The sequence below is a fragment of the Oncorhynchus keta genome, chromosome 10 (genome assembly GCF_023373465.1).
Source record: "Oncorhynchus keta strain PuntledgeMale-10-30-2019 chromosome 10, Oket_V2, whole genome shotgun sequence".
Classification (NCBI taxonomy): Eukaryota; Metazoa; Chordata; class Actinopteri; order Salmoniformes; family Salmonidae; genus Oncorhynchus; species Oncorhynchus keta.
Genome location: NC_068430.1, coordinates 25,018,087 through 25,037,140, shown reverse-complemented (window position 1 = coordinate 25,037,140; position 19,054 = coordinate 25,018,087). Strand labels below are relative to the sequence as shown.

The window sequence follows — 19,054 nt, the reverse complement described above, 5'->3', positions numbered from 1 at the left end:
ACACTCGGCTGGGGAGAGAGAAGACCAGGGACGGGGTGGGCTTCAACACACTCCACTGGGGAGAGAGAAGACCAGGGACTGGGCTTCAACACACTCCGCTGGGGAGAGAGAGACCAGGGACGGGGTGGGCTTCAACACACTCCACTGGGGAGAGAGAAGACCAGGGACGGGGTGGGCTTCAACACACTCCACTGGGGAGAGAGAAGACCAGGGACGGGGTGGGCTTCAACACACTCCGGCTGGGGAGAGAAGACCAGGGACGGGGTGGGCTTCAACACACTCCACTGGGGAGAGAGAAGACCAGGGACGGGGTGGGCTTCAACACACTCCACTGGGGAGAGAGAAGACCAGGGACGGGGAAGACCAGGGACGGGGTGGGCTTCAACACACTCCACTGGGAGAGAGAAGACCAGGGACGGGGTGGGCTTCAACACTCCTGGGAGAGAGAAGACCAGGGACGGGGTGGGCTTCAACACACTCGGCTGGGGAGAGAGAAGCTTCAGAAGACCAGGGGCTGGGCTTCAACACACACCGGCTGAGGAGAGAAGACCAGGGACGGGGTGGGCTTCAACACACCCGGGGGAGAGAGAAGACCAGGGACGGGGTGGACCAGGGACGGGGTTCAACACACTCGGCTGGGGAGAGAGAAGACCAGGGACGGGGTGGGCTTCAACACACTCTACTGGGGAGAGAGAAGACCAGGGACGGGGTGGGCTTCAACACACTCTACTGGGGAGAGACCAGGGACGGGGTGAGACCAGGGGAGAGAGAAGACCAGGGACGGGGTGGGCATCAACACACTCCACTTGGGAGAGAGAAGACCAGGGACGGGGTGGGCTTCAACACACTCTACTGGGGAGAGAGAAGACCAGGGACGGGGTGGGCTTCAACACACTCCACTTGGGAGAGAGAAGACCAGGGACGGTGTGGGCTTGTTATTGAATGGCTCTTCTTATGCTCATGAAGCCGTCATACAGAGGGATCCCTTGTAGAAAAGTCTCTACCCTAAGCCTCCCAGCTGCCTCGACAAGCCGCCCCTAATTGAAAGAGTATTCTTTGATGTTCCCCATCTTCTTCAATATTTTGTCTCTCTTTTTCTGGTCTTTTTTTCCTTCTCTTCTCTAACTCTTGGTTTACTGATAAGATAGCTGCAGAGGGAGGGTTTCTGTACAGCTGAAGGAGCAAGCATAATAAACCGTACAACATGGAGTTCCCTAAATGCCTTCCCCTGATAGTGATACACACAGTCTCTCTGGGACAACCAGAGGAAAAGCAGTGTCGTGATTCCATAGGGAAAGGACTTGGCAGTTACGCCTGGGCTGGGGCTTTAAAGCTTGAATTATGGTAATAGGCCCAATTGCAGTCTAGTGAAGCCATAAAGTGCTTCCATCTGTTTGCTGTGCCCCAGAGCCCTGCCGAGCCCTGCCTGCCTTTCAACTGGGTTAGACCAACTTTACACACCTCCTCACCACACTAACCAAAACACATGGACAGCCAGGACCTCCCCACACCAACCAGAATGAAGCTGAAACACGCCAAAACAATGTAAACCTGAGTTCACCAAGTCCACTCCACTTCGCATGACCTAAATCTACTGCTCAGACTTTGAACCCAACTGTCTGCTCCAGGGTTGGGGTCAATTCTGAATTGAATTTGAAATTGCATTTTAATTCCAATTCAATTCTTGAATTTTAATTGATTTTGAATTGGCCACAACCCACAGGTGAATAATTTAAATAGAATGTGAATTAAAGGAAGTAGAATTTAATTTAATGAAATTAAGCAGATGATTAATGAGAAGAAAAGTGCTCCTGATCAAAAGGAGGTGAAGACATGTGGTGTATCTAAGACCACTGGTTCTCAGCATGATTAAGACCAAAGCCTGTGATAAGCAGCTCTCTCTCTCCTGCTGAGGACTCGGGGGTATTTTAGGCTGTGCGGTTAGGAGGCTGTGAGGTGATTGGCCGGTGTTCAGGGCCTGAGTGATCTGTGTGGCTGGTGGGCTGCTGATGTCAGTGAGTCAGCGAGCCCCAGAGGTTTATGGGAGAAGTTCAGACATCTTGTTCCACAGGTGGGGCTTCTCCCAGACAGGAAGTGACACACTGTTGTGAGCCAGAACACGTGGAGGTGGTCTGGAGAATTTAGAATCTTAGAACACTTTAAAGAACTGTGCTGACCCATTGCCAAATCAATTTTTCACATGGGCAGATACTGAAAATGGGACATTATTTTCTGTCTATTGCTTTCCTTGGCTTGTTGTTAGAAACAACATTGGCTTCACTGGCAGCCTACCACATGAGCATTTCGAAAAGTACTGTATTTTGATATATAACGAGTGTGATGGAAAAGGTTGAGATTCACACACAGTGGGTGTTAACTTCTATTTCAGTCGAAGGTGATAACTCTGCAAAGAGCAAACTGAAGGGCAGGATGACAAGCTTTGAGAAATGTCCCCTTGCTCATTTGTTCCAGCTTAAGCATTTAAACACCCACACACGCTCACACACACACACGAGCGCAGCCTCTCCAAAACACCCGATCCGACTAGGAGCATTCCTAAACGTGCAGTTCTGTAAATGGCTGGGATAGTTGAGAGATCCCTGACGTGCTTGGCACCTTGTACAGATTTGCAGTTGACAAAATTGATGTATTAGCGGTTAGACCATTTGTGACCCCATTTCTAAATGGAGGGCCATAAAACCTCAGCACAGCCCCCACAGGTGTCCCAGGCCTCTGGGGTCTGTTGTGTTACGTAGGTCAGCCCTGGAGCATCCAAGGCACTGAGAGCAGTTCGAGCTGCTGGCCAGAGCAGAGGCAGGGTAGACAGATCGACGAACCGACCGAGGGGTGTAGGGGCGTAGTGGCAGAGTGGGGGTTCTCAGTAAGCAACAAAACACTCCAATGGATAGGATTATATTTCCAGTCTGTGGGGAGAGTGGAGAGAGAGAGAGAGAGCAAATGCTATAGTGTGTGTACAAGAGAATGGAGAAGAGAGAGGGAGAAAAAGAGAGCGAGGAATGACTGGGCTGATCCGGGGTGTGTGAGCTGAGCCAGTTGAGGCTGTTGCTGGATGGCCGCACGAATGGACAGCAGAGGGGCGTGTGTGGATGTCATCTGGCCATCAGTCAGGCAGACAGATCAAGCTCCAGGGAGGCCCATCAGGGGGTTCAGTAGTAATCCACAAAACAGCTGTGTGGAAAAGGGCCTTGGGAGACTGGCGTACTCTCAAGGCCTGTCACCATCCCCTGACCTCCACAGCATCAACAGTCTGGAGAGTCCCCTAACTTCTAAAACTTTCTTTGAAACAACTTTCTACTCCCCTAGCTTCTAAATGGACTGAAAAACATCATCCCCAGTGTCTCCTGTCTTCAATAACGGACTCTAAAACAGCTTTTCAGTCCCCTAGCTTCTAAAGCTGTCTTTAAAACAGCCTCTCCACTCCCATCTTCTAAAATGGACTCTAAAACATCCTCTCTAGTCCCTTGTCTTCAAACACTCACTCTAAATCATCCTCCCCAGTCTCCTGTCTTCTAAATTTGCCTTCAGAACAGCCTCTCCAGTCTCCTAGCTTCTAAAACTGACTCAGAAACAGCTTTTCTGTTCCTTAGCTTCTGAAACTGACTCTAGTCATCTTAATAGGCCCGTTTCCTAAAATAGCATGAAATCCCTCTCAGAACATACATCTTAGCAGAGAAATATGAAACAAGACTTAGTCAAATAAAACAAGTAACATGTTACTGTTGCATAATACCTGATGCAATTTTGTCTGTCTTTTCAGTCTGTTTTCTGGCAGTATACCTCGAGTCACGTCCATCAGTCTGGGAGGTTTTATCTTCCTGGGTGCTTATGAGAAGGTCCGACGCACCCTGCTATAAAGACCCTGGCCTGGGGATGAAGGCAGGTGGGAGAGGGCCCTGTGCTGTGCTGACCCAGCCTGAACTTGCCCCGAGGAGGGACACCTGGTGTGAGTCATCCCTGATCACATTACCCAGAGGTCTGCGTTCCTGCTCATCAGTGCGCTGCAGATTGAGTTTAACTGCGTGAATTCCATTTTAACAACAAGGATCGCATATCTCTGAGCCGAGTCTCTTCACTGTGTGACCATGTGAGTGGAAACGGTATTAAAAGCCATATTTTTATACAATGTCACCACTTTCTCCAGTTCATTGTCTGAAGCTGGGAAGTTAAATGGTGGAATAATCACCTCACAGTAGTTTGTCCGTCCAAGGTTACTGCTCTCCGTTATTCAGTATGGAAACACGGTGAACAAAAGCACCTGCAGTGAAGAGCCACCAGAAAGCCTATTGGAGAAGAAGCATCATGAGCTCATCCACCTGCATCCACCTGTCATCTCAGTGCTAGATGGGACCGGAGACCTAGGGCCTGTGTTTCTGCTGGATTAAACACTCATTTACTACAGGATTTGTCACAACTGTCGCCACATTAATGCAGATGGATGGACAATGTACTTTAGCCAACTTCCGTCGAAGGGATAGTATTAAAACATGTACCATTTAATGGACCGGTTTTTCCTTGTATTAAAAACAGGACATCCTGAATAGATGAACCTTTTACTCTAATGCATTGGTGAACATCGAGTGTTGAGCAAGCATCAAAATGTTTCTCGGAATATAACATTGGTTTTCCAAAAACACTTGTCAATAACTCCCATTGTGTCCTTCAGATGTCAGTTGAGGGGGAAGGGAAAGACCATTCAAGCCTGGGAGAGCAATGTTACACAGGTGGGTTTACCAGAGGGCTAAGTCCTGTCCTGGAGGCTGTCAGTTAACTGACATCCGGAATGTACATTCTGTCCAGCCACTGTCCCTCATTCAATATGGACATTCGCCAAGCCTATAATTTACTATTAAAACCTGGCTTTAGATATGAACCTCCAATGTATTTGCATAGAGACAGAAGCAACATGAATGAGTTCGATACCTGCTAATTCAAGTAGTCTATATCATTTTGCCTGGCCCCAATATACATTTGAGACGACATTGAACCACAAAGGCAAGGAAAAACACACTCCACAAAATGTGATTTTATTAGACACTAATGTTTAAACTTTGACATTGGTACAATGGATTCAGTTTACTGAAATAAATTACTGCATGTCACCCCCGTGGGATGATATGACAACTGACTGACCATCTAGAATTACTGTTCTAAAGAATATGCTAAAATGTTGAACAATTTGAGCCTTTGATACCGCAAATAGCACGTGTTTACAGAAAAGAAATAGCATACTTTGGAAAATGTAATTCTGTTTAATCTGACATTCAGTGTATCCAGGCATAAAGATGGGGTATTTTTCCTACGTTTGGCAAGAGTACATTTCACAACTTTCCCAGCAGTAAGCAGTTTTATAAAATGGAGATTGTTTGTACCAGTCAAAAGTTCCTGAATGATTAAACAGGTCGTACTAGTACCATAATGAGGATGTGTGGTACTACGACAAAGGCTAAATACTGGCCATTCCCTGTGTGAACAGAACAGTGTGACAACTGTCTCAAAATGCCTCCTGGTGAGTTTCCCTTTACAGCATGGCAGGTTCATGTTATAGCTGAACATATTGGGGTGGAGGACTAATGATTTTAAAAGTTGGACCAACATTCATGACAAATGTGAATTCAAAGGATCTGGGCCTTTAGTTGGGCAAAATAAAAATGAAAATAAATGGGAGCTGGGGCACCGTGGAGGACGTAGTCCCTAAACCAAAGCCAACTGAAGTGCAGTGGTGGTCAGTACCTTGACATTCCATCGCTATGGAAATGTGACACGTTTCCTGACTAAGAACTCTTACATTCCTATTAGGTATGAAGAGTATAAAAGTGCTTAAACATCCAAAACCTCATTTTATATCCCAAACCCCCCTTGTTCCATGTTGTACCCAAATCAAAGCCCTTCCTTCATAAAATACCAGTAAATATGAGTTATGGTTTAAGGCCATGATGGGCAGCGTTTGCATTTGTCAAACAACATTCCAAGTGCAATAAAGTGTTCCGTGGTATGACAAAGTGTACCGATAGCTCTCACATCTCTGCTATAATAAGAGTCCGGTTAGTGGTTTCTTTGATCATGCAATAAGGCACGGCAGTTGAAGCAGGTAGGTAGAGGCTGACAAGGCTTGTTAAAGACAACAAAAAATACCATCACTCCGTTCCTTGTCATGCACAGAATAATTTCAAATACTCTTTGTAAAAGTTATACAATATACATGAAAACTCTTATGTACAGTCAATTGTCCAATGGTATAGCTCTCTCTCTTTCACACATTACTCTACAATATTACCTACATTTGCATGCTTCAAATGCAAGTCACATTTAGGAGCTAAGATTGGTTGGCACCTCCCAGGAGAAGGTTTTCAGTATGTACATCTGATACGCTCAGACGGGACACCACCCACACAAGCGCCGCCTTAAACTCCAGACGCCCCTCCCTGCTCCTGCCTCGTTAGTCCAAACAGGGGACAGGATCAGATCTTGGCCTCTCTGTTTGAGGTAGCAGTTCCCAGTGCAAAGAACAAGTCAACTCAGGGCTAGTGAGTCTGGTAGTGTCAGGGTGGGGAGAGCCTGCTAGTCACTGGCTCTCCTGAGGGGGGTGCATGGCTCTGGAAGGCTCTGGGAGTATGTCCATTAGAGAGGAGAGTCTGTCTGAACTCTGGCTCACAGTCTGTGTCCAGTGTGTATTGGCTTGTTACGGGGCAGAGTTTCACCGGCTTGTGGAAGGCCTCCTCTTGGGAAAGGGAGCACACTAACGTTGTCTGTCCCGTCCTGTTCACTGAGGTATCTGGGAGGGAACACCGAGAGAGAAGAGAACACACAATCAAGACCCCTATCTGTGCAGAGCTCAAGGATATGGATTGCATCCTATGGCTAATTTGACATTATGAAGCAAGGATCGGATTCTGACCCCTAATTCCTCCCAGACCGTGCCAAAATGTACAGCATCCCAGGACAAGTCGCTCTGGATAAGAGCGTCTGCTAAATGACTTAAATGACCCGACCTGCTCCCCTGTGAGTCAGGCAGTGACGGGAACTCAATGCGGCTTTTCATCAAATTCCCTTCACTGTGATTTGTCATGGCAGGCTGATCAACACAGCGAGGGCTCTATCCACAGGGCTCCATCCATAACATAATTTCTACCATTCCTCATCCTGTCCTCAACAGTGTGGAATAGAAAGAGCACTCTACCTTTTCTGTCGTTGTGGTTTCTCTGTGATGACAATACATTGTGGTTGCTGGGAAACGCAGGTGGCTGGTCATCCCTTCTAACGCCATTGGAGGTCCCATTGCAGAGGGAGGCAGTGTAGGGTCCTGTGTCCACCCCTAAGGGTACGCTGTAGTCCATGTGGTGGAGGTGTTGTTGGTACTCCAGGCCTACAGGTCCCAGTCCCTGGGGAAGGTAGTCTGAGTCTGACTTTGAGTAGCTATTCCCATTCTCCATACACTCTGTACACACTACAGCCTCACCGTAACCTAGACCAGACAAGAGAGAACGTCATTATTACCACGCCCACGCTTTTCCACAGTTAGAGGCGATGTACAGAAAACATTCACTGATCAGTCATGGGTGAGTATTGGAGGTTCATATGGAAATCAAACTGAACACACTACCTGTGTGGTCTGTGTGCGTGTTGGGCAGAGGTCCACCACCAGCCTCCACACGGACACACACATCCTGGCGCTCTGAGAGGGTCCCCTGGGAGGACAGGTAGCTGGGGACGTCCGGGGGCACATTGGTCTCATCTGGGAGGGGAGAGAAACCATCACCATCAGCACAAACTACGGTCACCAACGCAACACATGGATGGTGAACAGCCATTCCCTGTGACGAGTAGAACTAAATGAGCGCCCTCTCACCCGTGTTGGTGACGCTGCACTCCTCGCTCTTCTTGCGCGTCTGGTAGATGATGCACACCCACACCAGAGAGGTCACCACGATGCTAGTCACCACAGCGATGACGATGATGCCCACCGTGACGGTGCTGGGACCGGGCGTAGCGGCGCAGGCGGAGTGGCGGACACTCAGCTGGCTGTGGGCACGCTCCGTGCCCAGCCTGTTGGACATGACGCACGTGTACCTCCCAGCGTCCTCTACGGCGGCGCTGCCGATGACCAGCAGCTGGTTGCCGGGGGTGAAGTGGTGTCGGTCGGAGGGGCGGAAGGGCTGGTCGTTCCTCAGCCAGGTGATTTTGGGTAGGGGACTGCCTAGCGCCTTACACTGCAGGACCACAGTCTCCCCCACCACCACACTACGGTCCTCCAGCTCCTGGGCCAGGTGGGGTGTCTCTGTAGACAGGAGGGGTCACAGGTCAAAGTGTAGTCATCCCACCAGAGCAGACTGGTCAATCCCAACTCTACTCAACACTTCATATCAAACTACACAATGACAACGGGTGATGGTCCATTATGCTTAGTTCAACACAGAGTGATATAGAACATCATGATCTCACTCCATCTACTCCACCTCTTCAGACTGGGCCTCAGCTCTGACTTTTCTTTCCACATGCATGACTGAACATTACAAAGCCACTCCTGAGGGCTGTTGCTACCTCGTATCCCTGGGAGGAGTTGTTCTGGACTAAAAGCACTACATAAGGTAGAGCAGACCAAGCCCTTACACATCCACAGTACTTGACCATATGTGATCTCATCAAATTCACATAGCTGTAGACCAAGCCCTTACACGTCCAATAGAAGCCCCTCTAGAAGAATGGAGGCCTGCAGTCTCCCTCCCACCCTGAGGAGGGTTGAGCACGGTTAACAAAAACCCCTCTGTGAAGTCCCTCTATCCTACCCTCCCCCATCTGACCCCTACCCTGACCTCTGACTTCGAGGAAGGCCACAGCTGCCAGAAGCATTTCATTCTAGGACCAAGGCTCACCAGTTCACAGCTGACTTTAGAGCAGTTTACTAAGTGTTCATTTTTAGACTTAGTGTCTATATTATGGTCATGTGAAGGTAAGCCATGAATCCTCAAACATTGAGGGCTGTGTGTTAGTTAGGTGGCATTATGTAGGAAGTATGCAGGAATGCTAGATGGCCAGATGAATGTGATGTATGTACAGGGCAGGGGAGGCGCTCTAGAAATAATAACAATAGTGAACTCCCCCCCCCCCGTAGCTCTGACTTTACTGATATCTACTGTATTGAGGAAAAATGTACTTAATATGACTGTGATGTGATTGTACCACCTAGCTATCTTAAAACGAATGCACTAACTGGGCGTTGGAATAGGCCGCCAGTGGGCGCGGGGCGAGGCCGCCAGTGGGCGCGGGAATAGGCCGCGGGAATAGGCCGCCAGTGGGCGCGGGAATAGGCCGCCAGTGGGCGCGGGAATAGGCCGCCAGTGGGCGCGGGACGAGGCCGCCAGTGGGCGCGGGAAGAGGCCGCCAGTGGGCGCGGGAATAGGCCGCCAGTGGGAGCGGGAATAGGCCGCCAGTGGGAGCGGGGCGAGGCCGCCAGTGGGCGCGGGGCGAGGCCGCCAGTGGGCGCGGGGCGAGGCCGCCAGTGGGCGCGGGGCGAGGCCGCCAGTGGGCGCGGGAATAGGCCGCCAGTGGGCGCGGGAATAGGCCGCCAGTGGGCGCGGGAATAGGCCGCCAGTGGGCGCGGGAAGAGGCCGCCAGTGGGCGCGGGAATAGGCCGCCAGTGGGCGGGGGCGAGGCCGCCAGTGGGAGCGGGAATAGGCCGCCAGTGGGAGCGGGAATAGGCCGCCAGTGGGCGCGGGGCGAGGCCGCCAGTGGGAGCGGGCGAGGCCGCCAGTGGGCGCGGGGCGAGGGCCAGTGGGCGCGGGGCGAGGCCGCCAGTGGGAGCAGTGGGAGCGGGGCGAAGTGGGCGCGGGGCGAGGCCGCCAGCCAGTGGGAGGCCGCCAGTGGGCGCGGGCGAGGCCGCCAGTGGGAAATAGGCCGCCAGTGGGCGCGGGGCGAGGCCGCCAGTGGGAAATAGGCCGCCAGTGGGAGCGGGAATAGGCCGCCAGTGGGCGCGGGAATAGGCCGCCAGTGGGAGGCCGCCAGTGGGCGCGGGAATAGGCCGCCAGTGGGCGCGGGGAATAGGCCGCCAGTGGGAGCGGGAATAGGCCGCCAGTGGGAAATAGGCCGCCAGTGGGAGCGGGAATAGGCCGCCAGTGGGAGCGGGAATAGGCCGCCAGTGGGAGCGGGAATAGGCCGCCAGTGGGCGCGGGGCGAGGCCGCCAGTGGGAGCGGGGCGAGGCCGCCAGTGGGCGCGGGGCGAGGCCGCCAGTGGGCACGGGGCGAGGCGCCAGTGGGAGCGGGAATAGGCCGCCAGTGGGAGCGGGAATAGGCCGCCAGTGGGCGCGGGGCGAGGCCGCCAGTGGGAGGCCGCCAGTGGGCGCGGGAATAGAGTGGGATAGGCCGCCAGTGGGAGCGGGGCGAGGCCGCCAGTGGGCGCGGGGCGAGGCCGCCAGTGGGCGCGGGGCGAGGCCGCCAGTGGGAGCGGGAATAGGCCGCCAGAGGGCGCGGGATGAGGCCGCCAGTGGGCGCGGGAATAGGCCGCCAGTGGGAGCGGGAATAGGCCGCCAGTGGGAGCGGGAATAGGCCGCCAGTGGGAGCGGGAATAGGCCGCCAGTGGGAGCGGGAATAGGCCGCCAGTGGGAGCGGGAATAGGCCGCCAGTGGGAGCGGGAATAGGCCGCCAGTGGGCGCGGGAATAGGCCGCCAGTGGGCGCGGGAATAGGCCGCCAGTGGGAGCGGGAATAGGCCGCCAGTGGGAGCGGGAATAGGCCGCCAGTGGGAGCCCGCCAGTGGGAGCGCCGCCAGTGGGCGCGGGGAATAGGCCGCCAGTGGGAGCGGGAATAGGCCGCCAGTGGGAGCGGGAATAGGCCGCCAGTGGGCGCGGGAATAGGCCGCCAGTGGGCGCGGGAATAGGCCGCCAGTGGGCGCGGGAATAGGCCGCCAGTGGGCGCGGGAATAGGCCGCCAGTGGGCGCGGGAATAGGCTGCCAGTAGGCGTAGTAATAGGAGGGAAAAATCTATACAGTTACATATCGCAATATTATTTTGATACTTTCACTTCAAGTATATATATTTTTTCTTGCTATGTAGCATTAGTTGGCTGTACCTGTGCCAAAAATACAGGATCCTGTTCTCCATCTTTTTAAAATAGTGAGCCAACATGTTTTCCGCACTTTTATTTCCATGACTAATCAACACTCATTTTCTCATGCCCTCTCTGCTGCAGAGAGCAATTTGTTTGGAACGTCATTGAGAATCGCAATACATATCGTATCGGCACCTAAGTATGGTGATAATGTCGTATTGTGAGGTCCCTGGCATGTCTCAGCCCTAGTGACCAGCAGTCAGTCTTACCCAGCACGGTGAGGGTGGCGTTGGCAGACACGGTGCCCGCTGTGTTTTTGGCGGTGCAGCTGTACACGCCCATGTCCTCCGGCTTGACGTCCATGATGAAGAACACGTCATCATCCGGCATCACATGCATCCGCCGCTCGCGGGCCGCCGGGAAGTCCGTGCCCCCATCCTTCTGCCAGGCAATCTGGGGGGTGGGGTGCCCCTCAGCAGCACACTCAAGCTTGGCAGTGGTGCCCGTACGGATGGTGTTGTCTCCAGGGGTCTTCACAAACGTAGGCAAGACTGTGGGAAAGGAAGATATGACACACTGGGTTAGCCACAACAGAGAAGTACAGAGGTTAACACAAGAGTCTCTGTTTTAGGGAGAGGGTTTGATTTGGGTGGGCAGGGCAGCCAATCACTCAGCATCTGTTGGCCAAACTGACAGGGCGTGTAATAGATGGGCACTGTCAGCTCCACAACGCGCCTAAATCAATTTGTTCCAAATTCCACAGAGACTCACACACACAGAGACATGCAGAGAAACTCACACACACAGAGACATGCAGAGAGACTCACACACACACACAGACATGCAGAGAGAGAGACATGCACAGAGACACACACATGTGTAGAGACACACACACACACACACACACACACACACACAGACATGCAGAGAGACACAGAGACATGCAGAGAGACACACACAGAGACATGCAGAGAGACACACACAGATACATGCAGAGAGACACACACACACACACAGACATGCAGAGAGACACAGAGACATGCAGAGAGACACACACAGAGACATGCAGAGAGAGAGACACACACAGACATGCAGAGAGACACACAGGGCAGAGAGACACACACACACACAGAGACATGCAGAGAGACACTCAGACACACACACATGCAGAGACATGCAGAGAGACACTCACACACACAGAGACATGCAGAGAGACACACAGACACAGACATGCAGAGAGGGAGAGAGACACACACACACACACACACACAGAGACATGCAGAGAGAGAGAGACACACACACACAGAGACATGCAGAGACTCACACACACAGAGAGACATGCAGAGAGACTCACACATACATACTGAGACATGCAGAGAGACACACACAGACATGCAGAGACTCACACAGACACAGAGAGACATGCAGAGAGAGACACTCACACACACAGAGACATGCAGAGAGAGAGAGACACACACACAGAGACATGCAGAGAGAGAGACACACACACACACACAAAGAGACATGCAGAGAGACACACACACACGCAGAGACACACACACACATGCAGAGAGAGAGAGACACACACACATGCAGAGAGAGAGAGAGAGAGAGACACACACACACACAGAGACATGCAGAGAGAGACACACACAGAGATGCAGAGAGACTCACACACACAGACATGCAGAGAGACAGAGAGACACACACACACACAGACATGCAGAGAGACAGAGAGACACACACACACACAGACATGCAGTGAGACAGAGGGACACACACACACACAGACATGCAGTGAGAGAGAGACTCACACACACAGAGATGCAGTGAGACAGAGAGACTCACACACACAGAGATGCAGAGAGACATGCAGAGAGACACACACAGAGATGCAGAGAGACACACACACACACAGACATGCAGAGAGACAGAGGGACACACACACACACAGACATGCAGTGAGAGAGAGACTCACACACACAGAGATGCAGTGAGACAGAGAGACTCACACACACAGAGATGCAGAGAGACACACACACAGAGATGCAGAGAGACTCACACACACAGAGATGCAGAGAGACAGAGAGACTCACACACACAGAGATGCAGAGAGACTCACACACACAGAGATGCAGAGAGACAGAGAGACTCACATACACAGAGATGCACAGAGACAGAGGGACTCACACACACAGAGATGCAGAGAGACAAAGAGACCTTGCTCAAGCTAAGAATTACCACTAGAATAACACTTGAGTTTAACTGGGCAAAATATATACTGAATCAGCATATTACAGAGAGAAAAGGATCTCACCACATGCAAACACACACACTCTCATACTGGGAGACCCTTAACCCTTCAGGACCTGACGGCGTACCGTTGACAGTGAGGCGGGCCTGGGTAGAGTAGGAGGAGCCAAAGTGGTTGGTGATGATACACTGGTATCGGCCCTCGTGGGTGAAGGTCACATGACGCAGGTGCAAAATGGTGGTGTACTCCATCACCCCCCCGTGGTGAGCGCGCAGGTGGGCGAGGTTCTCCACCTCTGCATGGCGGAGCAGCTCCTGGTCTTTGCGCCAGGCGAAGGTCATAGGTGAGCTGCTGCTGCTGGCCACCGTGCACGTGAGGCGCACGTCACTACCCAGAACCGTCACTGTGGTCTCTGGCTGCACCGTGATCTGGGGCTTAGGCAGGTCATCTACAGGAAGAGGGAGATGGAAGGACGACAATAAACCTACATAAGCATTATTCTTTGTAACCAAATGTTTTCTCAGTGACAGAAGATATGTATACTATACATACAAACAAACAAGGAAGGATTAGCACATCACAGATCAAACAGACAGTGAACCTACATCGAAAAAAAATCACACACACACAGTAAACAAACAAGAGCTGGAATGTAAAACACCATCTGGTCTTAGCTGCTGGCTGCACGGTCTGACAGAAAGCCCTAATACACACGCATTACTCACCACAGACAAAGCTCTCTGGCGGGGCCTGGAAGATGCTGGCACCCTTCAGGGTTTCAGGATGGGCACAGGTAGCCTCTACGCCCGTCTGTAGCCCCCGGGTCAACAGCCACTCAGGGAACCAGTGGAGCTGACAGTCACACAGGAACCTGTCACTCTGGATGAGCCTGGGGGTGGGGGGGGGCTGTTAGGACTGAACAGTTTGTCATTCTCCTTTAAAGACTTGCTTTGATCTGAAAGAATGAACTGCAGCAGTATTGTGTAGCCGCCATATCATAACATTGTGAAGACAATCACAGTTTCCAGAGACTAAGTGTGATGAATGTGTGTGTGTGTTCATCATTGCAGACTCACAGGTTCCTGAGGCTCCTCATCTTGCTGAAGGCCTCTGGCTGAATAGAGCGGATGGCATTCTCTCCCAGATTCCTGTTGAGACATTAAACAGAGGGCCACCCATCAGCACTGACATAAATGGGACACGGGAACACACACAGTAGTGTCACGGCCTGCAAGGGCTTACGTTAAGCAAGGTGGAAAGATTCAGGCGTTTAAGACCAATGGCACTTTTCAGCTTTTCAAAATCACTTTTTTCCTAACAGTCAGTCTGTGAAAGAGCTTATATAAATTGAATTTATTATACCAAACTGACCATATGCTCAATCACTTTTCTCCGCTGCACCAGGGAAAAAGACCAAAGTTGAAGCTACCTCTAACGAGAGGGAAGCAGCTTGCCCCACAAACTGCCTGTCTTCTCCTTTAACAAAGACGCTATTTCATTTCTAACAGCCCTCTTAGGCAGCTACTTTTGGCAGCCGCACTTGGGGGCGTGCAGTGCATTGTGGGATACTCACAGGTGCTCCAGGGCCTCCAGGCCTAAGAAGGCTTTCTTGGCCACCGACTTGATCTTGTTCCCAAACAGAGTTCTGCAATTTCCAAACATGAAGGGCGCCGATAAACGTAAGAGAAAGAGAGAGATAAAGTGAGAAAGTGAAAGAGAGGAAGGGGTAAGGGAGGAGAAGAGGGGGAGAAATGCACAATTAGTGGGGTTGAATCTGATAAAACCAGAAGATTGAGGTATTGGAAATCCGAACTGTGTGGAGATTAGGAGGGTGAGGGACTCGGGGCCCTGGCTCTCCCGGCCCTGCTCTTCAAAGACCACTTTTATCTTTATTAGTATTTAATAGCGATGACAGGGTGGGGCTGAGCCAGGGGGAGGCACATGAAAAGCAGGTTGTCTCACTGAGGGACAACACAGCTTGTAGAGTAATAAAAGTAGCCTTGTCAAGGCGGGTTCAAGCAAGGAACAAGCAGCTCTGGGGGTCTAATCCCAGCACCTCTTCAAAAGACACCTCTACTCTACCCTCCCTCCTTCCGTCCGTCCGTCCATCCCTCCATCCTTCCCCTTCTCTCTGCCTTCCTTCCCAGGAGGAGCGGATGGACACAGTTGGCTCGTTTAGAGTTAAGACCCCTGCATCAGAACCTTTCAATCCTGTCATGCCTCCTCCACTCTCCCCTTCTATATGGACCCACTGAAAATCTACACAGTGCAATGTGAATACAAACCATGTTTCAAAACCCACTGTGCGTGCATCTGTTTGGGGGAGATTAGCTAACACTTAGATGCATGTTGATAAGAGGTGTTGCGTTCTATAAGAAAGCCTCTGTGTTTAGGGGCCCCCAGGTAGACGACTGGTCATGGACAGAACCGTTCAGCTTCTGACAGAGATGTCACTCACTACTGACCCCACATCAGCCAGAGGTCTATGTTTCTAGACTACAGAGGGAGACGGGCTGCACAGCAGGCTTCATCACAGACAACCACTACTCACTAAGTTACTGCACTTCCATCCAACGTATTTAGCATATTTAAATAAATATTTTATCAATTGTTCTTATTCCCAGCATCACATCTAGCAGTCTGCATTGCCTTTCATTCCAATCACATTGTCTTCATGGAGTAATCACATTTAGGAAAAAATCTAATACTTTAATGATGGAACTAAAATTTCTACACTCAATATATTAATGTATTTTTCCAAAAGAGCAATGAGAAAAAAGTTTTTTTTTTGTGGCAACTTGTGAGAGCACAAGTTAACTCAGAGCATTCTCCCTTCACAATCTGGGACACAAACTGTGTGGAGGACACTAATGTCCCGCCCCTCTCGCTCTGTTTTTCCCAGGGCTGGGGAGTGTTGTTTTCCGGCGGGATGGAAGGATTGTGCCAGCGCTGGGCCAATTTCACCCTCTTTCAGTCCCTAACAACAGGCAGGAAGGCATGGCCGTGGAGCAGAGAGAGAGTAGCAGGGCTAGAGACTGACAGAGCTGCTGAGGCTCATATCCTGCAGGCTGATAGAAAAGCCCTTTCAATAGGCTAGCACTCACAGGGAACGGCCTTGGTTGGACACCATCTTTTATCCCAGGATTGTTTAGGGCCCACTATGTTCATTGTGCTATGGTTTAATAGTTATTCGAGAGATCACAACAAATTGACGTAGTTTGACCGTCAAGGCAGTTCAATTCCCACCAACAGACACTCTGAACTTGGACACAATTGTAGTTGAGAGTCTGGTAAACCAAATGAAAACCAGATTCATGCTTGTTTCAAGTCTGTTGCCATTAAAATATGAACCCGCATGCTTCATGAAAAAGCCTAATAAAACTTGGAGCAACTTTTAGAGTCATCTCTCAGTGTTACACTTCCAAATGACGTGTGAGGCCCAGAGGTAAGGGAGAGATGGAGCTGGTCCTGTCTGAAGCCAGGTCTGGGAGAACTAGATATAGGCTATAGGTAGGCAATACTCCTCAGAGGAAACTATTGGATTGCAATGGAAAACCCTTCACGCTGGACTGAAGACCTGCAGACAATCATCAACCAGTGGCAGGGCAGCCAGCTTGAAGGGACCGGTTCTGGGGAGAGGGGGATGAAGAAAAGGCAGGGGTGGGGAGTGAGAGAAGCGGGGGGGGGATACTCACAGCTTGTTGAGGCTGTCCAGTCCAGAGAAGGCCCCATTGGTGTCCTCTATTGTGCCTGAGATGTCGTTATGGTCCAGCTCCCTGTGGAGAGAGAGAAGGGATAAGAGAGATAGAGGAGGGGAGCAGAACAGGCTGCCAGAGTTGGAGCACTGTGTAGCCTTGGCAGAGATGGGGCTGGTAGTCACGGGTTACCCCTCCACCCGTCCTGCACCTGGTCTAAAGAGCAAGCCTCTCTGCTTATCTGCTCTGCCAGCCAAGCACATTCTTTCCTTTGTGGGGAGGAGAGGGGTGAAGGCACACAACCCAACACAGGGATACACATGTATAATTCATAACAGCATGGAGGGGTTGGCGGGCACACAATGTCTTTGGATTCAGACAGTCAGTGGGCATGGCCTGGTCTGGCCCGGCAGTGTGGTGGCAGGTATGTCAGTCCCACCACATGTCAAGGCAGAATAAGACTCAATCAAATCTAAAATTTCACTTGGAGTCTGCCAGGAAGTTTGTAAACGCATGTTGAATGCAGTGGAGACTGCTGAGGGGAGGACGGCTCATGGCAGGAACAGCGCTAACGGAATGGCATCAAACATGGAAACCGTTTGCTTGTTACCATTCCACTGACTCCGCTCCAGCCATCACCACGAGCCAGTCCTCCCAAATTAAGGTACCACCAACCTGTGGTTGAATGCAATTAATTAGCTTTTCTGACACTACTAACTCAGGGGGTTTTCTACATTAAAATGCAGCTTAGGTGGTGGGTGCGGAGGAAACATTGTGCTTTTTTAAGGCAAATTTCCTGCAATTCTACACATTTTGCCATGAGGCTAAGAGAAAAATGTGCAGTTTTAAAGCAATGTTCCTTCTCTTCTACATATTTTGCTATGACTTATGCTATCGGAGTGACTCAAACATCTAAAATATTTTTTACATACTTTATATTAACTTTAAACTGAAAACCTTTTCCCATCCTGAACCAACCACCCACCCCCCCAGAAAAAGCGTCACGAAAAAAACACTTTGGCAGCCCACCAAAGACTTTTCTATGCAGAGAAAACCCTGTAACTGCTGAAGTCATCTGGGCAAAGGAAACATTTGAATAATAATTCCCCTACCCCCTTCAGTCCTTCCCTCACCCCCTTTGGTTACTTTGCCTCCATGGCCGGACTCAGCTGCCAATTCCCTATTCTTTCTGGCTGGCTGAGTGCGAATGTCCGTTGCCTTGTTAATGTCGGCAGTGGCTGCCCAATTAAACCCGCCTCAGCTCCCTTACAGCCTGGGCCCGCTCCTACCCAGCGCTTCACGGATTAGATTAGACCTGCCTCAGCTCCCTTACAGCCCGTGGCCCGCTCCTACCCAGCGCTTCACGGATTAGATTAGACCTGCCTCAGCTCCCTTACAGCCCGTGGCCCGCTCCAACCCAGCGCTTCACTGATTAGATTAGACCTGCCTCAGCTCCCTTACAGCCTGGGCCCGCTCCAACCCAGCGCTTCACTGATTAGATTAGACCTGCCTCAGCTCCCTTACAGCCTGGGCCGGCTCCTACCCAGCGCTTCACTGATTAGATTAGACCTGCCTCAGCTCCCTTACAGCCTGGGCCGGCTCCTACCCAGCGCTTCACTGATTAGATTAGACCTGCCTCAGCTCCCTTACAGCCTGGGCCGGCTCCTACCCAGCGCTTCACTGATTAGATTAGACCTGCCTCAGCTCCCTTACAGCCTGGGCCGGCTCCTACCCAGCGCTTCACTGATTAGATTAGACCTGCCTCAGCTCCCTTACAGCCTGGGCCGGCTCCTACCCAGCGCTTCACTGATTAGATTAGACCTGCCTCAGCTCCCTTACAGCCTGGGCCGGCTCCTACCCAGCGCTTCACTGATTAGATTAGACCTGCCTCAGCTCCCTTACAGCCTGGGCCCGCTCCTACCCAGCGCTTCACGGATTAGATTAGACCTGCCTCAGCTCCCTTACAGCCCGTGGCCCGCTCCTACCCAGCGCTTCACGGATTAGATTAGACCTGCCTCAGCTCCCTTACAGCCCGTGGCCCGCTC

At 51.4% G+C, this 19,054-nt stretch overlaps 2 protein-coding genes across 2 annotated transcripts in view; one reads left to right on the top strand and one right to left on the bottom strand.

Moving 5' to 3' along the window:
* Positions 1 to 4,149, top strand: part of slc25a26 (solute carrier family 25 member 26) — a 93,635-nt gene extending 89,486 nt beyond the window's left edge. The window contains exon 10 of the mRNA XM_035777493.2: positions 3,779 to 4,149. Coding sequence (XP_035633386.1) covers positions 3,779 to 3,875 — 97 coding nt within the window. The 3' untranslated portion in view covers positions 3,876 to 4,149. The remainder of the gene's footprint in view (positions 1 to 3,778) is intronic.
* An 880-nt stretch (positions 4,150 to 5,029) lies between these two features.
* The window catches only part of LOC118388153 (leucine-rich repeats and immunoglobulin-like domains protein 1), a 48,771-nt gene continuing 34,746 nt past the window's right edge, over positions 5,030 to 19,054 (bottom strand). Inside the window, exons 9-18 of the mRNA XM_052526745.1 lie at positions 17,010 to 17,090; positions 14,888 to 14,959; positions 14,391 to 14,462; positions 14,040 to 14,203; positions 13,442 to 13,762; positions 11,330 to 11,611; positions 7,868 to 8,296; positions 7,622 to 7,753; positions 7,199 to 7,483; positions 5,030 to 6,793 (exon numbers count right to left, since the gene is read on the bottom strand). Coding sequence (XP_052382705.1) covers positions 6,561 to 6,793; positions 7,199 to 7,483; positions 7,622 to 7,753; positions 7,868 to 8,296; positions 11,330 to 11,611; positions 13,442 to 13,762; positions 14,040 to 14,203; positions 14,391 to 14,462; positions 14,888 to 14,959; positions 17,010 to 17,090 — 2,071 coding nt within the window. The 3' untranslated portion in view covers positions 5,030 to 6,560. The remainder of the gene's footprint in view (positions 6,794 to 7,198; positions 7,484 to 7,621; positions 7,754 to 7,867; positions 8,297 to 11,329; positions 11,612 to 13,441; positions 13,763 to 14,039; positions 14,204 to 14,390; positions 14,463 to 14,887; positions 14,960 to 17,009; positions 17,091 to 19,054) is intronic.